Below are 21,748 nucleotides of genomic sequence, written 5' to 3' on the forward strand. Positions count from 1 at the left end.
TGGTAGAGCCAGAATTCAAATCACAGTTGGTCTGACACCAACTCTGATGCTTCTGTCACTATTGTTCATTCTTTCTCCTTTCTCCTTTCATCCTTTCTCCTTTCTAGATTCACTTGATGATCTTGACTCATAAAGATTCAGGGCCAGTCTTGGGCTCCTGAAGGATTCTCTTGAAGAAGGCATCCTTTCTCTACAAAGTATAAGCAGCCTGCCAAGAGGAACAGGCAACGAATAAACATCCAGTGTGTCAACACTAGAGCATCCCTGTGGCTTTCAGATGTCCCCAGACTCTTGCGTTTGACAATCAGGAAAGGACAGTGCCCTTGGGACACTGTGTCCCCAAACCCTCCCGAGGCTGGCTGGACTGGAAGGGAGGGGAAAGTCTAACCTAACTCAAGATTGGCAGGTGCTTTCAGTGGAAAACTAAAAAGAAATCCCAAGCTCATTGCTTTATTTTGGTTTAAAAAGCAAGTCGTGTGACAGTGGAAACTCTTTCCCAGTTGTCCTCCCCTCTCTGCCATGTTGACAGAAGACTGACGTGCTAATTCTGGCTGGGGTTTTTCCCTGCCCGGCTGTTTTTCTCTTTTATCTTCATCAATGAAGAGAGCTGCTCTGGCTTTCAAACTGTCGAAAAGTATTTGGGGTTTCGTGTATTTTTTTTTTCTTTCACATAATTCAGTGGGTCTTTTCCCAGAGATATATTTTCTCTCAAACTACCTTCTAAGTTGTTGAAGTTTCCGCCCATGTGACTTCCAGCATGAATTACCAGAAACCACAAGAGAGAGCGCGCGCATAAGCCCCAAAGCAAGCGAGATGTCCCTGTGGGGAGCAGTCCCTCTGCACCCCACAGCGAAGAGGACACAGGGGTCAGAGGTGGTCGCAGGGCAAGCAGAAGAGGCACCTGTGAAAGGTGCAGGGCTGGTGGCCTGGGACAGTTAGGAAAGGAGGTCAGCTGGTGACGAGAGAGCTCAGAGGCATCCCTTGAGTGAGCACCGTGCCGGAAAGACTTCAGCCATGCCTCACAACTCCGACAGCAGTGACTCCAGCTTCAGTCGCTCTTCTCCCCCTGGCAAGCAGGTAGAGTCCCCTGTCCCTCTCTTCTACCTCTAATTCTCTGACGGGGGCAGGAACAGGGTCAGGCTTTCTTGGTCCTGCTCCGGCAGCCATAGAGGGAGGAAGTAGCTCATGGCACGAGCACCCTATTAGATCCCAGACATGGCATTTGCAGCTCAACTGTGCATTGCAGTGGAGACCCTCATCCCACCACCTGTCTGCCAGGGCCCTTTTTTCCTCTCCAGCCCCCAAGTGCACCCATTGCCTCTGCCTCACCGAGGTTCCCACATGAAGCTTTCTAGGAAGCAAAGAAGAGGATGAATATTAAAGAACTGAGAGGAAAAGGTGTATCCTGTTTTCCAAGGCTGTAGAGAAGCGAGCACAAGAGCTTTCTAGTGAGATCCAGGCACATGTGCCCCAAGCCCTAGATGTGTAGTTTCCCAGGAAGGGCCCAGATAGCAAGAGAGAAAAAGAGAGGAAAGGATCAGACATTCAGGAGGAGGAAGCCAGCATGGAAGGCTGTGTGTCCAGACACTGCCTCTGTTGCTAGCACAACCAGTGGACAGAGGGATGCTGGAGTGTAGCCCGCACCTCTTTCCCTGTGGCTTCTGGAGAGGAGGAAGGAAATAAAAAGTGGCCCTGGAGACTTGGAGACATTTGCCAATGACCCCACCCCCACGAAATGGTTTCACTCTCCCTAAAGCTCAGGTTCCTTATCCGAATGGGAAAGGACCTGGACTACCTTAGGGAGGAAGGGTTTCTGGGAGTCTTTGGAGTCTAGACTGACTTCCAAGCCAAAGTTTTCAGCTGGAGGGTCATCAAAAAATGAATCTCAATCTCTCTCTCTCTCTCTCTCTCTCTCTCTCTCTCTCTCTCTCTCTCTCTCTCTGTCTGTCTCTCAGAGTTGAATCTAGGGCCTCCCACATACTAGGCAAGTGCTTTAACACTGAGTTACACCTCAGCCTATTTTTTTCTCACTGGGACAGGGTCTTGCTAAATTACACAGGTTGAATTAGAACTTGCAATTTTCCTGCATCAGCCTCCCAAGTAGCTGAGGTTATAGGCATGCACCCCCATGCCTGGCTGGGACCTTCTTTACCTTTACCACATTTCTGACCTCCCTCACTATAAGAAATCTGCCTCCTTTGCATCTAACATATATCCATGGATAAAACTTTTCCACTTCTGTGGTTTAAAACCTGCATTCTCTCCTTAATACACATATCAGGGATCTTGCAAAATACTGGAGCCAAAATAAAAGTATATTAATATCTGATACAGCATCTATCAAAACCAACTAACAGAAGAACAGCGGGTTGAACAAAGTCCCAGTGGAGACTTTGAGAGGGACAACAATCCAGTCCTCTGCTCAACATGGTATCTGAGTGGCTCAGACTGCCTAGAAATCTGAACTGTACTCTTCTTAGGAAGGAAATTACTCATGGCTTCCATGGTAACCTAGTCCCCTGTACCCCTTAGAGGAAGAGCACTTCCTTCCCAGTTAACCCAATATCCTCCTACTGCAATGACCTGGAAGGATGGGTCACACTGGCACCACAGAGTCTTGTCCCTAGGACATGTGCACCTCTAACCAGCAGAATGTGCAAGGGAACAGGGCAGGAGTTGCAGAAGTAATTCTTTCAGATGTCTATGCTAACCTACACCATCGAGAGAAAGCCGCAACTAATATCTCTAGCCCAGCGGAGGACATGCCCACCTGAGGGTATAGTTAGAAGACACCCAACGATCTCCTTATCCTCCCAAACCCTATCCACAACCTCCCACAGCAGGTAACTCCATTGTAATGTTCTCCTTGGCGTCTTCTTTGTACTGGGCATTGCGCTCACAGCCGTAGAGAAGGTCATGCTGGCAGAGCACAACGAAGGCAATGAAGAAAAAGAAAGGGCAGATTTGGGGTGATGCCCTCTGTCTAGAGATGCAGCAGCAGCAGACCCTCCTAGGGTACAAAGCAGTGAGGTCGCTGGTAGTGAGGGAGTCCTGGAAAGACTTCACACTCTGCCCCAAGAGATTCAGCACTTCTGGATTACTGTGAGCTCATGGGCCAACTCTTAGAGCCCGAGTCTTCTCCTATATAAAATGGAAATAATGATACACACCTCACAGAATTGGGGAATTAAACAAGAGCACCTTTGAAAGCACCTGAACAGAAGCTGGCACACAATAGGTGCTTAACAAAGTTTTGAGGAAAAAAAGTAAAAGCAAAAAGAACAGCAAGAGGTTCTAGGCTAAAAAATGAGTGACACTAGAGCAGTTCTGAAGAAGAGAGAGGTGACAGAACACACTTCATTGCCTTTTACCATTTTTGAAAGAAAAAAAAAAGCCCTATTAAGACCTCAAGATCTCTTCTTCCTGTAGCTTTTGGCCAAAAAAGGCATAGATATCTGAGGATGCATAACAGGGTATGGAGAAGAGTGCTCCTTTGGGTGCAGGACTGGTAAATAAAGGGACTGATGCATACATGAAGAGATTAAGACATGGAAGGATGAATGGACAAATGGAAAGGAGGGATGGATGGATGGATGAATGGATGGAGAGATGGATAGATGGATGGGTGGGTGGATGGGTGAGTGGTACTCAATGCCATGACAGCTTGCTTTCACTCAGAAGACAGGAATAGACTTGTCTAATTCTCACTGTTTCTGCTTCCCAGGATTCATCTGATGATGTGAGGAAAGTTCAGAGAAGAGAGAAAAATCGCATTGCTGCCCAGAAAAGCCGACAGAGACAGACACAGAAAGCTGACACTCTGCACTTGGTGAGTGTTCCGACTCTCCTTCACTCTCTTGCTCCCCACACCCACCCACAGCCCTTCAGACCCCTGTGTGCAAATGTGTGTGGGGAGAGTAAGTAGAGGGCAAGGAGTGCAGGGTGAGGGTCGGGGAAAGGCCCTCCTAAGGGTTTACTGAAGAAGTTCTGTGGCAGAGAACAGGCCAGGAGGCTGAGCAGAGAGGTGAGCCCTTCTGCTTTGGAAGGGCCTGTGGAGTAGATGATCTGGATGCTGGAATCCAAGGACCACCTGCTCTGAGAGGGGTCAGCCAGAGAGAGCTCCACCCTTCAAGAGCCACTGAGAGCAGAAGGATGCTCAGAGGGATGACTGACTTGGGGCGGGGGGGGATTCAAGAGGTGTGAAGTGCTTCGGGACCGCACATAATCCCTCCCTTTGGAGAGCAGCAGAGTAGCAACCCGAGTGTCCCCACATTTGGGAGAAAGGGGTCTCCACAGTGCTGTACCTTACTCCTCTTCAGCATCACTAAAGTTCTATTTTGAAACTTCTAACATTCACGGTATCCCAAGAAATCTGTGAAACATGCAATCTCAAGGGCACTAATCTGGGAGGTCATCATACACGCTGAGTTGCCACTAGTTCCAAATTTTTCTGGTTCCAAACTTTTCTGGAGAAGGCTTTGACTCTTGTCTTGGGCAAGCCAAGGGCTCTGGGTGGGGCGGACTTGCAGGTCCGTGTTTCTAGGTCCTGGCTGTGGGCTTCACAAAGCAATGCGCCTCCTTCCTCTTTGCCCCGCCTCACCGCCTTACCTCTCCACACGCTGCCCCCTAATTCGGTTCTTGTTCAACCTACTCTAACATCGTTGGTTCCTGCCACTTTCATGCACTCATCCCTTCCTTGGCAACAGTTCCTTTCTGTCCTTCCTCCTGGAACACTCCCTTACCTCTAATAGTTTGGAGATTTCTCTCAGTGGTACAAAGACAATTGACATCAGAAATGAATAAGCTTGTCATTTAATGGGATGATTAGCGTGGTGAACAGCTAGTTGCATGGCTGTTTTATCTTTTTTTTTTTTTTTTGGACCGGGGATTGAACTTGGGTCCTTGTGCTTGCGCACCAGGCGGCGAAACCACTGAGCTAAATCCCCGGCCCAGCTGTTTTATCTTTATCAAGAAGAAGTAAGATGTAGGTTTGGGAGCTGGGGGAGATGCTTCTTTTAGCCTCTCAGGAAACAGAACAGGCTGCAGCGACCTCTCCAAATGATGCTTGTGTTTTATTTGAACTGGGCTTGGCATGTCTTTTATTGCATGCTAATGAAATTTAAGTTGGCAAATATGTGTTAAATAAAAAAAAAAGAGTGAACAGCCAGTCTATACCAACTGTGATCAGCAGTCGAAATGTTAAGTTGTTCATGCCCCCACTACATGCATGGCCCCCATGATTTCCTTTAAGTTTAGGTTCTCCCTCTTATTATTTCAAGCTGGGACATCTATGATCACTCATTTTCTCTATTTGATTCTGATTCTTATTTAATATTTTAGAGCAAGCAGACAAACAAATGAAACAAACCTAAAAGGATAAAATCTGTTTTTGTGCAAGTAGTCTAGCAAACTGCTATAAACTTTATGTTTGTATTATTAAAAATAAAAGTAACCAAGAAAGATTATGTAAGGGTGAAAATTTCCAATGATGAATGTCATTATATTGTATACCTAAAATGTACTAATAAAATAAAATTTTTAAAAAAAGTAATCTCAGTGCTCAGGAGGCTGGGCCAGGAGGGTCCCTATGAGTTTGAGGTCAGCCTGGGCTATATAGTGAGTCCATAGGCCAGCCTGAACTATGTAGCAAGACCCTGTCTCAGTCCCCCCTGAAAAAAAGAAGAAGACTTAGAAACAGAAAATAAGTAGAGCTCGACAACAATGTGGTCAGAAGGACAGGGTTTGAATCTCAGCTCTGCAACTTCCAGCTCTGACCCCAAAAATGGTTCCACTCTCCCTTAGACTCAGGTTCCTTATCTATAGAATGTGAAGTGATAGGAACTGCCTCATCCAGTGAGGATAAAGAGCTCAAAAACAGTGCTTAGGGGCCGGGGATGTAGCTCAGTGGTTCCGCCACCTGTTTTGCAAGTGCAAGGTCCTGAGTTCAATCCCTGGTACCAAAAACAACAACAAAAAAACCCAAAACAGTGCTTGGCATACAATAAATACTCAAAAAATTCAAGTACAGTAAGAATTATAATAATAGCTACTAGTAAAAAAAAAAAGCAAGGTAAATAATCCCAACTAAGTGACAAAGAACACCATCCTGCCTAACATATGAGCAAAGGAGTCTTGCCTATCTCAAACTGCACCCTGTGTCCCTATATATTTAACCCACTGGTCTCTGTCTGACATCTGAGGGTGTATTTACGAGCTGACATATGTATGCATCTGCTGCAGCAAGTTTTTCACCTCTGACTCAGCTGTCTTTCTCTGTAAAACAAGAGTCAGAACCAAGGCTAAGCCTTAGCCTGACTACACTGACTATACTGGGAAGTCTCCGGAGTTTGGGGATACTTGGACCCCCTAGTCATGTAGCCAACACGCTCACCCTCACTCTCTGGAGCATTCCCATCTCCCCTTCCCCTGAACACGAAGTCTTCCCCTACTACTTCTTTTGGGCACCACAGCAGCATCTTCAGCTTTTGCTCGGTGGCAGGTCACATCAGATGTGCACAACCCTATGGCAACTCAGGTGTCTTGCCCTCAGGTGGAAGCACTCAGCAGGAAGATATAAGTTGCCACCATCAAACAGAGGCTTTGGCTGTAGTTTCAGCTGTTCCTTTCCTCTTAGTCAACAGTCACTTTTCTTCATCCATTCTCCTCTTAATCATGTTTGTGATTCAAGTAGAAAAGCTTCGGGTTTATCGTCAGTGTTTTAGGTTTTAAAGCTGGGTTTCTCCTTGGCCCTTTTCCACACCTGCTCCACAAGCTGAGGCTCTGGAATCTTTTCCTGGCTCTCAGACAGTCCCGTAGGAGCCATCCACTAAGACCTTATAGACTAGAGATTAGAAGCTACCAAGAGCACAGTATCAAATAAAGGTCACATCCATCTTAGCGTGGGTGCTAGCCTCACATAAGCTAAGGTGACATTGTTTCCTTGATTTCCACTGGTGTCATATCATCTGTCTTAAAGTTCTCAGTTATCTTGTTTCTCCAGTGAGATCAGGGAGTGTTTGCCATTTAACATTTGAAGTATCTGTCCTATAAACGGCTTACATCAAGACGTTGTAAGCTGATTGCTTTTAGAATGACAGAGGTGAGAAGAAGCCTCTTTTGATAATCGTGTTACAACACCCCCAGCATTTACTCACTTGATGTAAAGTCAATCAGGTGATCCTTTTCATTATAGTGGCAAAAACAGAGTCTACATTTTGTTTTTGTTTTTTTGTTTTTTGGGGGTTTTTTGGTACCAGGGATCGAACTCGGGTTCTTGCGCTTGTGCAGCAGGCAGCGAAACCACTGAGCTAAATCCCCAGCCCTACATTTTGTTTTAATTCTCCTTCAGCTCAATATCTTACACAAGCAAATATCACATGTTCCTTTTCTCTCACAGGCAACTGTAGGCCCTAATAGGAATAGTGGAGGCATTGATTAGAAATGAGAAAGGCTTAATTTAGCCAGTTAGTCTCTAAAAATATCAGTAACTAATAAGTGGCTCCAGAATAATCAGCCTAAAGACTAACAGAAATAATGAGAGAATGCAGAGAACTTCCAAAATTAACACAAAAAATAATAACTATTTTATCTGCAAGCCATAACCAATTCGTAAATTTAACGGAAGGAAAAATCTCATTTATAATACCAACAACAATAAGAAGGTAAAATATTTAACAAAAACTATGAAGAGCTTAATTTAAAAAAAACTTTTAAGTTATCCTAAATGACTTTTAAAAGATTTAAATATGGCTGGGCTTGGTGGTGCATACCTATAATACTAGCACTCGGAAGGCTGACGCAGGAGGATTGTTATGAGTGTGAGGCCAGTCTGGGCTACATAGTGAATTCAAGGCCAGCCTGAATTATATAGTGTGACCCTGTCTCAAAAAACCCAAGCTAAACCAAAACAAAAAAGATTCAAAACTAAATGGAAAGATAATACTTTCTGTTAAATTAATATATAAATTTAATAAAAATCCAACAGGGTTTTCCAGGAATTGGGGTGAAGTAGATAAGTTATTTTACATTTCCAGTGAAAAAGAACCATGTGAAAATTGCTAGGAAAATTCTAAAGAAGAAGGGTAATGAGAGAAGATGAGCTTACTAAATTAAAACAATGTGGAGGGCCGGGGATTTAGCTCAGTGGTTTTGCCGCCTGCTGTGTAATCGCAAGGACCCAAGTTCAATCCCCGGTACCAAAAATAAATAAATAAATAAAACAATGTGGATAAAACAGAACATGGAACAGAATAGGATACAAAAAACACACCAGTGTTCCAATGTTAAGACAGAAATACACATGACAATTTCTAAGAAATAAATACAAAACGGCCAGGATGGGGTTTCAAGCCAGCAAGACCAAGCTGTATCTTTCAATAACTGGGACAACTGGCCAGGCAGTCACAGGGGAAAAAGAGACAAAGCTGACTCTTTTATTCCTTGGACAACACATACAGATTCATTTTTTTAAAAAAAGGAAAGTAAAGAATTTGAAAAAGCATGAGTGTTAAAAATTTTAACATGGCATGAAGAAGTCTTTTTCAAATGAAACACAAAACCCTGAAACCATAAGGGAAAAGATGATATACATTACCTTTATATATAAAAGTGAAAATTTCTATGTATCTTGAACACTACATGCAAAATGAAAGGCAAATACCAACCTGGGGAAAAATGTCTGTAATACTTATGACCTAAAAAGGCCTGTTTGTTTAGTATATGACAGCTCTTATGAACAGGAAAATTATTAACAACCCAAAAGAAAAATGAGCAATGGCCATGAAATAGGCAAGTCATAGAGCAAGAGAAATAAATGGTGAACATGTGTGAAAATGTGCTAGCCCTCACTTAGTTGGGGAAATGCCAATTAAAGCAAAAGTGAGATTTCTCTGCCAGATTGATAAAGATGAAAGATGCTGTTAATGCACAGTGCTTCCAAGGAGGTGCAGAAGCAGGAACCACTGCTCTGTCCTAGGAGGAGTTTAGTCGGTCCAACCCCAGGAGAAAGGTTGGACCAAATTATAAGTGCATATCCCTCGTGGCTCAGCACTTGGCCATTTCAAAGTCTAGGCACAGACACACCCATACCCACAGATTATTCAACCCTATAAATTTAAAAATAATCATTGCTGCATTGTTTCTTTTAGCAAAGAAATAAGCTAAATATCCACCGGTAATGGAATGATTAAATGAATTACTGTTTATCCTTTTGGTGGAATACTATGGAGGCGTTACAATAATGAAAGTTCTGTATCTGAGTGTATTATCTGGAAATATTATCATGTTTCTTTACTCTTAAATAAAAAAGGTAGAAAAGTGGTACCTAGGTTGCTCCAATTTGTGTTTCTAATAAGACAGACAAAGGATATGTGTATACAAATCTACAAACAAAAATTTTCAAATACATTATCAAAACAATGTTAATGATATTTATTTCTGAAAAGTAAGACTAAAGATTTAAGGCAAGAGGGAGATACTCTGCAAACTTTTTTACCCTTTCACTAATTTGGGTGCTTTTTAAAAATATTATTTGCTTTTATTTTTATAACAGAGATACTGAAAATCTCAACATTGGTCATTGCATTAGGATGATTTCCTTTTTTAGTTTTGATATCACACATCGAACAGTCAGTCCTGCATGGTGGTATTCTATCCTTTGAGCATCCTATGTAAATATGTCAGTCTTTCCCGGGAGAACCAGCTGTCGGTTGGGATTTGAGTGAGCCTGAGCTCCACAGTACTAGGTGAGCCATCACAAAGAATAGCAAGCCAGCTCCCTTTGTGGAGCCAACTTGGTTGACTGTCCTGGTTCTCCAATGGCTTGCAGCAGAGAGGACTTTGAGTCAACGTCCAGGGTCAGTGGAAAAGAGAATTGAGATCATCCAGGAAGCATAGTTTATGAAAAGGCTAAAAGTAGAGGAGAAGGAGGCAGACAGCAATATTAGCTCAAGCTGTGCCACTGAGAGGTCAGGTCTGACCTCCAGCATGGAACTGGAGAGAGTTAGAGTAACAGGGCCAAATTCCGTGGCTGGAGACTCAGATACACCTTTGGATGGAGATGGGCCAAGTGCTTACCTAGGGCTGGATCCTGAAGGAATCTTGAACTACAAAGTAAGAGGGGTTTACATGTTCCAGGTATATGTTTAATGCCATATATGACCAAAAAAAGTCATGAGTGTAAATTAGGTATTAAATGAAGCTTTGAGCTACTACTATGAGAAATAAGGTTTTTACAATTAATTGAGCAATGGAGACAAAGAAACTCAGCAAAGATGTTAACCTCCTGGGCCCCATAGTATGGGCTGTTGTTCTTGACCTTCTGGGGACACCTGGGAGAGAAGGCTGCTTCTGGTCCTATTTCACTCCTGGAGTCCTTTTTCTCTGTCTGGGAGACCATGCTTTAATGTTCATTGGACAGAGAATTCACAGGTCAACAAGACACAGGAAAAATGTTCTGGCTGGTTCCACCTTTAAAAAACTCAATGGAAAGTCAGTGAACCATCTATGGGAAAGAGATATCTTTCTCGGGCCTCTGTTGCTATGAATATCTTTTCTGGAACATAGTAATAGAACATACGACTGTGTATAAGGCACTGAGCATTACGTGTTCTACTGGCAGTAACTCATTTAATCTGCACAAAAATTCCCTGAATTAGGTTAAATAATTTGTCCAAAGTTGTATAGTTGTAACTTCAGAATCTGTCTTCCTAACCACTAAACTACACTGCCTCCTTTTCCAAACTCACATGAAGATGTATTCATCTTCCCTAGCCTACTTTTTCCTTGCATCTCTTCTTGAATTTATTTTTCTGTTTTTTAAGCAATGTCCTCCAAAGTTTACACTTTTCTTCCATCCATCATTAGGCTTGGTCAAGAAAGTAAACATATTATGTAAATACATCAGGTAAGCCATTTTTGAGAGGGCTATGTAGCAATAAATATTAACATCTTACATGAGAATAAACTCTGAGATAGCAAGCCCACTTACAGTAGTTTGAAGCAAAGGTGGTGGCTAAGCATGCTCAGTTCCTCAGTATTTGTGAACCATGAGCACTTTATGGATCCTATAAAATTTGGCAGGTGGTCAACAATGGAGATTGAACATGTTGTGATCCATTTATACAACAGAATTTTATGTTGGCATTAAAATGACTGGGCAGGTCAGTATTTATCAACTTAGAAAGGTATCAGTGAAGTACCATCAAGTGAAAGAGGCAAATTATACATTTGCAGAGTTTAATCTTGTTGCCATAAAGTCCGTGAGTTTGGGGAATGGGTACATCTATAAAGAGATATTTGCTAGGATATTCTCCAAAATGCTAATCATGATTGTTTCTGAATGCTGGATTTTGGTTAGTTTACCTTGCATCTAGTACTTTTCTACATTTTTATTACGGTGATGAATGTGTGCCATTTAAAAAAAAATCCAACGTAGTCTAAAATAGTCTTAAAAACTGACTATTTTATTTGCGGAGGAAAACACATCAAGGCAATTTAGTATCCCAACTGCTTCTCCCACCAGTGATGGGTTAGGATGTGTTCGGTTTGGGAAGCATTTTTAAAAGGGCTGGTCTTGCCAAGCACGGTAGCACATGCCTGTAATCCCAGCACTCAGGAGGCTGAGGCAGGAAGATTGCCTTGTAACCTGGTCTACATAGTGAGTTCAATCCCAGCCTGAACTACACAGAGAAACCTTCTCTCAAAAAAAAAAAAAAAAAAAAAAAGAGCAAGGACTGGTCTTGAGACTGTACAGAATGCTGTCTACACAGGAGCCCAGGCCCTAGGTCGCAACTGTACAGCAGCTCATTTTGCATATATCTTCATAAAGCCATCCTCAGCAGATGCAGACTTCTTTCTCTTGGGCAGAATGAGTGTCACCAAGAGCCCACGCTTCTCAAGGGTTTCCTGGTCTCCTCTGCAGGACTCAGTCTGACCCCTCTTCCTAGGGATGGCTTAGGTCCATAGGACACAAGGCCCTTCAAATCTGGGGGTATCAGTACAGGAACTGTGTGGACCCAGATGGAATCATAATAATTATGGTCATGTTACTTTGCTCGTGGAATCAAAATTATGAGGGAACCCAGAGATCTTTCGGAACAAGCTGTTGTATCTAGTAAGGAGTTTGTTGTCTTTCTCGAGGACGCCCAAGGGCACAAACCTCTGCCTTTCCACCAGTCTGTTTTTGCTTTGTGTCATTTTGTTGAACAGAGCATTGCTATGTAGGTGATGTTGGTCCCACTGTCCTTTGCAAAGGGTGAGCCAAGAAGTAGGCCCTTACCCAGAATGCTCAGCAACCAGACTCACCAGCTCTAGGACACAAGCAAACAGCAAGAGACCAGAAAGAGAGTTCCAGACTGATAGGGGCTGAAGCTGAAATGTTTCTTTATGTAAAAGAGGTTTTAAAGTAGTACTGTAAGATTCCCGGTACCAGAAAAAAAAAAAAAGTAGTACTGTAAAATGAAAAGGACAATAACATATTGGGGAAAACATTTACCTCAAATTAAATGAATAGAGTTAATATGTATGCTGCAGAAAGAGCATCATTTTAAAGAAAAACATCGACTGTGATCAATAAGTGAGCAGAGGATATGAACAGAAAGCTTATGCAACATTTTTCCTACCCAAATGAAAATAACCTAATTTCCTATTCTGATTATGAAAACGATACACACTGAGGCAGGGTTTCTCAACCTTGGTGCTATTGACATTTTGAACCCGTTAATTCTTTGTTGTGTGTGTGTGGTTGTCCTGTCCATTGTAAAATGTAAAATCTGCCAGTGCCAGGAGAACCCCTTCACCCAGTTACGACAACCAAAAACATTTCCAGAACTTGACAAAGGCCCCTGACGGAAAAAAGAAAAAACCACCCCTTGTTAAAAGTGCTGTACCAACACAAGTTATTCTTCTTCCTTAGTAATTGATGACTTGTAACATTAACATGAACATAAGACATAAGCATACATATGACTCATACATAAACAAATAAATGAAATCAAGAAACCTTCATAAAACTAGTTGGCAAAAATAAATTATTTAAAATTACATCACTAGGGGCTGGGGATTTAGCTCAGTGGTTCTACCACCTGCTTCGCAAGTGCAAGGTCCCGAGTTCAACCCCCGGTACCAAAAAAGTAAAAAGAAATAAAATTACATCACTAAAAGATTCCTCCTTGCCAGCTCCAGATTGCTCTGGGCACCATAGTATTGAAAGAGCACAGGATGTAGTAAAATTGGTACATACATTCACTACTGGTGACACTGTGTATCTTTTACAGCAATCCTTATCAAAAGCTGGAAGAATGATTGTGCCTCACTAATCAATTCCTTATAAACACTTCCCAGATTTGGGAAAGGTTCTAAATTGGCAGTCAAGCGTCATGACTTTATTTAACTTACTATGTGCCAGACACTGTCCTTGTCACTGAGAACAAAACACAAGTCTGCTGGACATGGTGACACACACCTGTAATCCCAGTACTTGGGAGGCTAAGGAAGGAGAATCACTAGAAGTTCAAGGCCAACCTGGGCTACATAGTGAGTTCAAGGCCAGCCTGAACTACATAGCAAAACCTTGTCTCAAATAACAAAATGAAATGAACAAACAAAAAACAAAAAAACACATGAGTCGATGGTAGCCCCTGCCTTCATGAGTTCAACAATCCGAAGGGTAACAAGTTTTGTAAGTTTATAATTCATGATACTTAAATAGATCTCTTGCCTTTCCATCAGAATGAATTATTCTGGGCTACCAGATATCATTTTCACCAAGTATATTAGTAATATAATAGTAAAGTACCAAGTGGGCATTTTATCTTAGAAAATATTTAACTTAGAAATGTTTCCCTTGAGCCGGGGATTTAGCTCAGTGGTGCTGCACCTGCCTCGCAAACACAAGGTCCTGAGTTCGATCTCTGGTACTGAAAAAAAAAAAGAAATGTTTTCCCAACTCTAAATTCTTTATATTTCTATGTAGCTATTACAGTCATTGTAATAAGATAAATGTACTAAAATTAAACATTATTTAAGTTATCATTATTTTAAAAAGCAATCTATTATGAACATGATTCTCAACTTGGCTGAATATTAGGTCAGGAAGTATTTTTAAAATCTTGATGCCTATGACCCACCCTAGAAGGATGAAATAGGAATCTTGGGGGTGGGGATGGGGTCCAGGGGTTAGTCTAGGAATGAAGATTGTTTAATTTAAACTTCTCCAGGAACCACAGTGTACGCCCAGGGTTGAGTCAGCAGCAGGACCTCAAAGGCTGCCAGGTGTCTGTAGTAGACCGTGGACAGAATTTGGGGGCAATTCTGTGGTATATAGCAGATGCTCTCTCCCAGTGATCTGATGGCTTCAAACAAAACAAATACCTCAAACCTCTGCTTTAATGACAACTATTAATCATTTTGTTTTATAAAACTTGTCTTATTAGTGGTAACCTTCCTAACTTGAAGGGCAGTCAGAATTGCATTCAGCTACAAGTAACAGAAATGTTGTCAAGTCAGTTCACTTTTTCACATACCAAGAAGCTGAGCTGGGGCTGGGGATTTAGCTCGGTGGTTCTGCCACCTGCCTCTCAAGCGCAAGGTCCCAAGTTCGATCCCCCGTACTACCCCCCCCCAAAAAAAGAAGAAGCTGAGCAATGGATAGACCAAGCTAGAATAAGAAAGAGACAAGCTCCTTCTGTCTGTGTAACCATTCCCAGCCGGTACGTGGCTTTCATCCTCACAGGCTGCAATATGGCTGCAGAACTTCCAGGCACCAGTTGGTATTGAGGGGGAAGGGCGAGTGGCCTTTAGCCCTGAGAGGAGGCTTTCCCTTTTTAGTGGGAAGGGACGCTTCACTCCCATCCTGCCCCTGTACTTATGCTTATATCTCATTGGTCAGAATTGTCACATGATCATCCCTAGCTGCAAAGGAAGCTGGGCATTTGAGTGCTTCTTTCCCTAGTCTTTTTAGAAGAAAGCAAGAAGGTGCTTGGGATGGATGCTGACTGAGCCAACCTAAGTATTTTTCACATTTCAGGTCAATGAAAACAGTACTGAGAGCCAAGGAATAGGGGACAGCCTTCTAACTCTGTGCCTTTTGAGAACCTATATCTGGCTAAACATTTGTTGATGACAAAGAAATTTAAGGCCTGAGAGCTTTCGCTCAAAGGCCTGAAAGTGAAGATTTCTCCAGAATCAGACATATATATCATTCAGTGCCATGACCTATGGCTTGGGGATTCCTCTTCTCTCCTCAGAGGCTGAGAGGCAGGTGCTGGGCCTGCCTTCCCCAGGAGTGGTGAAAGATGTGGGCATAGATCCTCCCTCTGTTTGGGAAGTAACCCACCTCTCAGCACGAAGCCTTCTTCAGGAGTGGTGAGTTTCACCCTCTACATGCAATTGATGCATAGGAGCTGGTGGCAAGTAAAGGAGACTGAACAGATAGCTGGATGAGAGAGTTAAACTTCGAATGCCACTCAGTGAAGTGTGGGTGTGAGCTAAAAAGGTCACCCTACCAATAAATGACTGCATGTTCTGTTGAGAAAGAAACACGCAGGGGCTATTTTCGCCCTTCTGGAAATTGTGATTAGAAAGTACAAGAAGATCCAGGTGCTAACCCAGAGTTGACAGGACAGAGGGCCAAGCCCTGTTTGGAATTCCTGGGGAGTCCCTGCTAGAGCTGTAAGCCAGAGCCCAGCTAGGAAAGGCCAGCCTGTCCCCTTAGTCTCTGTCCCAACTTGGCAGCCTGGGGTAAGGGAACTGCCTGGGGATTCCCCATCACCCAAGAGCTCTTTGAGTGACCCTTCTTCAGCTCCTCCACTAGGGGATTTCCAAGAGTGTTCCCAGGCCCCCAGAAAGCATTTCCTTAGCCATCCTCAAGCTGCTGTGGCTCATGACAGAAGTGGCACTAGGTGAGGACGAACTGTAAACATTGCCGTGTGGATTTGTACAAGGTGGGAAAAGAGGGAAGGTGAAATTGAAAAGCTAACTAGGCTGAACCCTCTGAGGATATAATTATCAATTTTCATCAAAGTTAAAGAGGCAAAGGCAAGAGAGGAGGGAGGGACAGATTGTGAAGCTAGACTGCTTCAATTCAAGTCCTGGTGCTGCACCTCCAAGCTGTGTGACCTTGAACAAGGTCTCTTAACTTCTTTGTACCTTAATTTCTCTTCTGTAAAAGGGGGATAAGATTATTTACCACATAGGTTGTTGCAACTATTAAACATAATGAAAGCCATAAAATAGTTTAAACAGGGACTGATACATAGTAGTAGTCAATAAAGGTTAGTTATTATTAAGTCAGGTAAGGTTATTTCAAAAATTTGGTTTCTACTAATCTTTCCCATATAAACTGAGTCTGTACTTATCAGTCCCCATATGTGCATGCACGCGCGCGCGTGCACACACACACACACACACACACTTCCCTCCAGGCACAGGGTGGGGTTGCTAGAGCCTCTGGTTTGCTGACATACTTAAGAAACCAATTCGGAATCTGAAGTATTTGAGAGTAAGGGAGCCTGGGGATCTAATTCTGTGATTTTTCAGCATCAGCTGCCCATTAAATCCCTGGGGAGACTTTAATAACCCAAAGCCCAGGCTGTAGCCAGACCTATTATATCAGAGCCAGGCATCAGTATTGTAATGGTGCCCAGGGGACCCTGTGTGTGGCTAGGGTTGAGAATCCTTGTTTTGGTCCAGTCTTCCTGTTTTAAAGTAAGGCAATGGGGAAAGTGAGTTACTGAGGGTCACCCAGCCAGAACCAAGGTTGGGGGACTCTATTCCCAGCGATCACTGATGGAGCCTACCACTGTCACATGTTGAGATTCCAGCTCAGCATCAGGAGGATGGCCTGGCCCGGAGTCCACCCTCTCGCAGAATATCAGGACAGGTGGCCCCAGCTCAGCCCTGAGATGCAAAGAGCGAGGCTGATCAGGGTTCTTGTCTTGTGTTGCATTTAAGGATCACCAGAACCAAGGCCCACCTTTCTCCTGGGATCACAGGGTCCTGAGGACCTCCTGGTGCTCTCTGGAGATGTGTGCCCACTCCCAGTCCCTCAGAGGAAGAAGGCAGCCATGGCAGAAGGAGTAGAGGGCCCCAAATCACACTCTGCTTGGCCCCTCCCAGGCTCTGGGCCTCTGGGTCCACCACTCAAAGTTTCTGAACCTCTGCAAAAATACATGACTTGTACCACTTTCTCCTAACAGCTGCTGCCACTGCTGTGCTCATTTGGTGGGTAAGCAGTAGAGGTTACCCCACCCTCTCAGTTGGCCTCATCTGTAGAGTGGGGACAGGTGGCAGTAGCTGGTTCAATGTCCATTTCAGAGAGCTATGGAGAGGAGGAGCTTGCACTAGACAGAAATTTCCGTGGGTCCCAGAGGCAGGTTCACCCCTCCCCCACTGTGGTAGAAACCAAATTTCCTCCCAAAGTTCCTCACCTCCTCACCCTCAGTGAATTCTAGGGGAAGTTAGGGGATGCGATAGTTGCTCCTCTGGATAAAAGCTGCCCCCACGGCCACCTCTACCAGATGTCCCTTTAGCTGTGCAAGCCCTTTCCAGTTCGCCATTACCCAGAGCCAGGTCGCAGTGGACTGAGCCAGAGCAGGCAGGGGCTTGGAGGGATGAGGCCCCAGCTCAGCCACTTCCTCCCACAAAGGAAGTCAAACCCTTTCTCTCGTGAGCCTTGGCCGCCTGTGTGGCCCCTGGGCAGGCAGAGCAAGTTTCTCTCTGGGGGGGCCCTAGCAGGAAGCAGTCTGGCTTCCCAAGCTTAAGACTGGTTTCTTGTCACTGGTGGTTGCTTTCTGGTTAGAGGCAGCAGGCCACGGTTGTGCACGCCTTCCATGGCTCTGGGATCTGCGGGGAGGCGGAGGCAGTGCAGAAGCCAGAGAGGGCTCAGCGGAGTGGCCTGGGGAGAAGGCCCCGCTGTCACTTCCCGAAAGCTGGGCCTGCCTCTAGGCGGGGAGAAGGTCAGAACCTGCCTACCGCCCCTCTCTGCTGCCTGGGGTTTGCCCAGGCTCTTCGGAGCACCGAAATTACAGTAAATGTTCTCACCAGTGGAAACTCTCAGAGGGGGCAAGGAAATGGGCTCGAGGAAGGGGCCAGGACTCCTGGGCCCCAGTTCTTGTCTTACCAACACCCCCAAGTCTCATGTTGTTGCTTGTCGTACCTTTTGGTAAGGAGGGGGGTTGCCCTCCTTCTGGGATGTGCCAGGAAGCATCCAAAAGAGCAGGCTGGCAGAGCCACAAAGAAACTCCAACCAGCTCAGACTCCAGCAGCGCAGCTCCCAGCATCCCCTGTGTCATCTAGAGATGAGATTGCCTTTGCAGTGACCTGGACTCGATTGCTACTCAGAGCCATGCACAGGAGATGGCTGGCTGAGCCGGAGCGTGTTTAGATCTGTCTTGCAAAAGAGATGGGAGCCCGCTGGGTGGTCAAGGCCACAGCCCCATGCTCCTCTACCACTGAGAACAGAAACCCCTGGGGTTCTGGGATCCGATGATTGGCAGTGTACCTGATAAGTCCCATCTAGCTCTCTCATCAGCCTGCTGCTCATGATCCCCATGGATTATTCAAAGCAAATTTAAATGTCAAGTTATCTTACATCTGCTCACTGCCCACCATATTTTTGAGTCAACTTCTTTATGGCAACAGTTGATGTCATCAGGCAGGCAGTCAGTCAGTCGACAAACATTTGGGTTCATATGATGTGCCAGGAATTTAAATAGGCATTTAATAAGTGCCTGAATAATTAAAATAAATTTAATGTCATATTTAGCCAGGGTTTTTCAAACTTGCTTGGTCATTAAAATGACCAGAAACGCTTACTAAAAACTCAGATTTCCAGACCCTCCACTCCCTCACCCAAATTACAAACCTACTAAATTCCAGCCTTTAGATTTAGGAAGGGTTGTAACTGTAGCCCTCGAATTAATTCTAATGATGTGTTGAGTTTTGGAAACCAACTAGAATTGAAAAAGTAAGACCTGGTCTCCAAATACCAGATAGGTTTTTGAGAAGAAATGCTATTTAATCTCATGCCATTTCCCCTGCCCTGGTGGGCACCAGCATCTAGCAGAGTAGGTTCCCAGGTTGGGTCACAGAATGCGAACTTTCCAATCACACGGGAAATGCAATTTGCTGTGCTTTCTGAAGGTGGGATTATTTTCCAGCAACTGCTAATTACCCAAGTGCAACTGTTGATTAATAAATAATGTGAACAGGAATCGGCTCTCCTTACTCTTTTTTTGATGAACACGAATCTGAAGTTTCTCCTGAGCAACAGGAGAAAGATTTTTCTGGAGAAAAGGGGGCTCTGTGTTTCTTTCTTTCTTTCTTTTCGGTACCGGGGATCAAACTCAGGATGTTTGTGCTTGAGAGGCAGGCGCAGCACCATTGAGCTAAATTCCCCACTAGGGGCTCTATGTTTCTACATAGGCTTTGAATACACCGAGAGTACAGGAGTCCCCCTTCACAAGCTTCAACAAGCAGTCAACGGTGATCTGAAGATACTAAATGGAAAATTCCAGAAATATACAATGCATACATTTTAGATAATTTCAGTACAGCATATTGTTATAATTGTTCTCTTGTATTATTAATTATCATTAATCTCTTACTGTGTCTAGCTTATAAGTTAAATTTTATCATGGGTACAGGGAAAACATGGTATATCTTGGATACTATCTATAGTGCTGCTGGGTACTAAACAGTATGCACTAGGTTTTAGGAACATCTTAGCACACGTCCCCAAGGATGATGATGTGGGGTCTACATGGAAAACCCACCCTTAGGTAGGCAGAGGGAGTGGAATAGAACACTGTGGCTGTCTTTGACCCTTTAATATTTATAAAGACCCTAAGTGTTCCAGAATCTGGATGGAGCCAATGATTAACCCTGGACTCCATCTGTAAGACTAAATGCAAAGCGCAGAAGCATTTGGAGAACACATGGTGTTCCACAGTGGAAGTTGGTGTAAAATGCTCTTACAAAAACTGCTTTTCTCAGGCCCTGGCCTGCCAGACAGTTTTCTTTGGTACACGCTTGCTGCTCTCAACGCTCAGATCCACTTGTACACATAATGCGCATAGGAGCACATTCACATGTACAGCTCAGTGAGGTTCCCATATGCTTTGTCCCCACCAAAACTCACGTGAGGTTTCATCTCCACCATACCCACAGTGTTGAGAGGTAGTGGTGCCTTCTAGAGGTGATCAGGTCCTCAAGAGGGATTAATGCCTTTCTCACGGGACTGAGTGTGTTAGCACGAGGATGGTTATTATAAAGAGAAACTAGGGCTGCCCCTCTCTCTTACAAGCCTCCTTCCCACTCACTCTCTTGCCTTTCCTCTTTTCCATCAAGTATGGAGAAGCATATGGCCTTCACCAGAAGCCACACAGATACTGGTGCCATGTCCTTGAACTTGCAGCACTGCAAAGTAAATAAACCTGTTTTCTATATATTACCCAGCCTCTGGGTATTCTATTGCTATCACAAAGTGATAACATGGACTAAGGCAGATTGAACTATGTGAAATTGCTACTTTTACAGGTCAAAATGGACAACTATCAGCAGTTTCATATGGTTCAGCTTACTCTCTAGGCATACACATGTGCACTCATATATGTACGTATGTGGATGCACCCATGCCTGCATACAAGCACACACACACACACACACACACACACACACAAATTCTCTGACACCCTTCTCCATGGCTGTGCAAAACAAACCTGGCTTCCTGTGTGCCTCTCCCTGCCTGGCCAACTTTGCCACCCTCCCTGACGCTGATGGCTGATAACTGTCATGCCTCTTACAGGAGAGTGAAGACCTAGAGAAACAGAACGCAGCCCTGCGCAAGGAGATCAAGCAGCTCACGGAGGAGCTGAAGTACTTCACGTCGGTGCTGAGCAGCCACGAGCCCCTGTGCTCCGTGCTGGCCACCAGCACCCCATCGCCCCCCGAGGTGGTGTACAGTGCCCATGCCTTCCACCAGCCCCACGTCGGCTCCCCGCGCTTCCAGCCCTGAGCTTCCAGGCAAGGAGAGCACAGAGCCCCCATCCCCGCTGCTCCTGCAGCCTCTGGAGTGCACACAGACTGTGGCTGGACTGCCCTGTCTCCATCTGGAGACCTGGCAGCAGAGACCGAGACAAGGATTGAGTTCAAGGACAGTAGCAGCCAAATGGGCCTAAGGCCCCCGGCATCGTGGAGCCAACCAGGGTGTGCTGGACACCCCCGTGTGGGTGGAGTTGCAAACTGACACATCACACACCACAGCCAGGTGACCCAGCACAAAGGGAGAAGACAAAGGCTGGTTTAGTTTTCTAAATAAATATTTTAAAAGAAGCCAGTGTCTCTTTATTACTTTGTCCCTAGACAGTCTACATTCTGTGGAGGTGGGAACTTCTATTTGTCCTTGGCCTCAGTTACCCACTAGAGAGCTCAACTGACTCTCTCTGCTAATATCCTTCTTTTCTATGTTTTGTTCATGTACTGGGGAAGCTGGGCTTTTTGTCCCCAGAAGCGTCTCTAACCCTCCCTTCGGGCATCTTCTTGATTTTTCTGCCGAGATCTGCTCACTGGGACCCCCCACCTTTCATGCCTCGTGGCCGCATGCTCTCCAGATTGTGAGCAGGTTGTTCTCCGTTGCGGAGAAGGCCCAGAGCAAATGCCATCTGGAGACATGGAAACCAGCGGGCCCTATTATCTCCCACTCACAGGGCACCCAGCCAGCTGGGCCAGCCCAGTGCCCCACACTCAAGGT

The 21,748-nt window shown here is 44.6% G+C and overlaps 1 protein-coding gene across 1 annotated transcript; it reads left to right on the forward strand.

Moving 5' to 3' along the window:
* Positions 1 to 792: 792 nt before the first annotated feature.
* On the forward strand, positions 793 to 21,327 carry Batf (basic leucine zipper ATF-like transcription factor). Its single transcript, XM_004837166.4, has 3 exons — positions 793 to 1,077; positions 3,725 to 3,829; positions 20,804 to 21,327. The coding sequence occupies exons 1-3, from the start codon at positions 1,015 to 1,017 to the stop codon at positions 21,011 to 21,013; spliced, it is 378 nt and encodes a 125-aa protein (XP_004837223.1). The 5' UTR covers positions 793 to 1,014; the 3' UTR covers positions 21,014 to 21,327.
* Positions 21,328 to 21,748: the final 421 nt, after the last annotated feature.

Source organism: Heterocephalus glaber, unplaced genomic scaffold, assembly GCF_053883595.1.
Source record: "Heterocephalus glaber isolate CG9 unplaced genomic scaffold, H.glaber_assembly_v1.0 deba00001608, whole genome shotgun sequence".
Classification (NCBI taxonomy): domain Eukaryota; kingdom Metazoa; phylum Chordata; class Mammalia; order Rodentia; family Bathyergidae; genus Heterocephalus; species Heterocephalus glaber.

What these genes read in the sequence shown, in the direction of transcription:
- Batf (XM_004837166.4), top strand. Translation starts at nt 1,015, where the DNA reads ATGCCTCACAACTCCGACAGCAGTGACTCCAGCTTCAGTCGCTCTTCT. An exon ending in CTTCTCCCCCTGGCAAGCAG is followed by an intron (nt 1,078 to 3,724) that starts GTAGAGTCCCCT and finishes TCTGCTTCCCAG; the next exon opens with GATTCATCTGATGATGTGAG. An exon ending in AAGCTGACACTCTGCACTTG is followed by an intron (nt 3,830 to 20,803) that starts GTGAGTGTTCCG and finishes TGCCTCTTACAG; the next exon opens with GAGAGTGAAGACCTAGAGAA.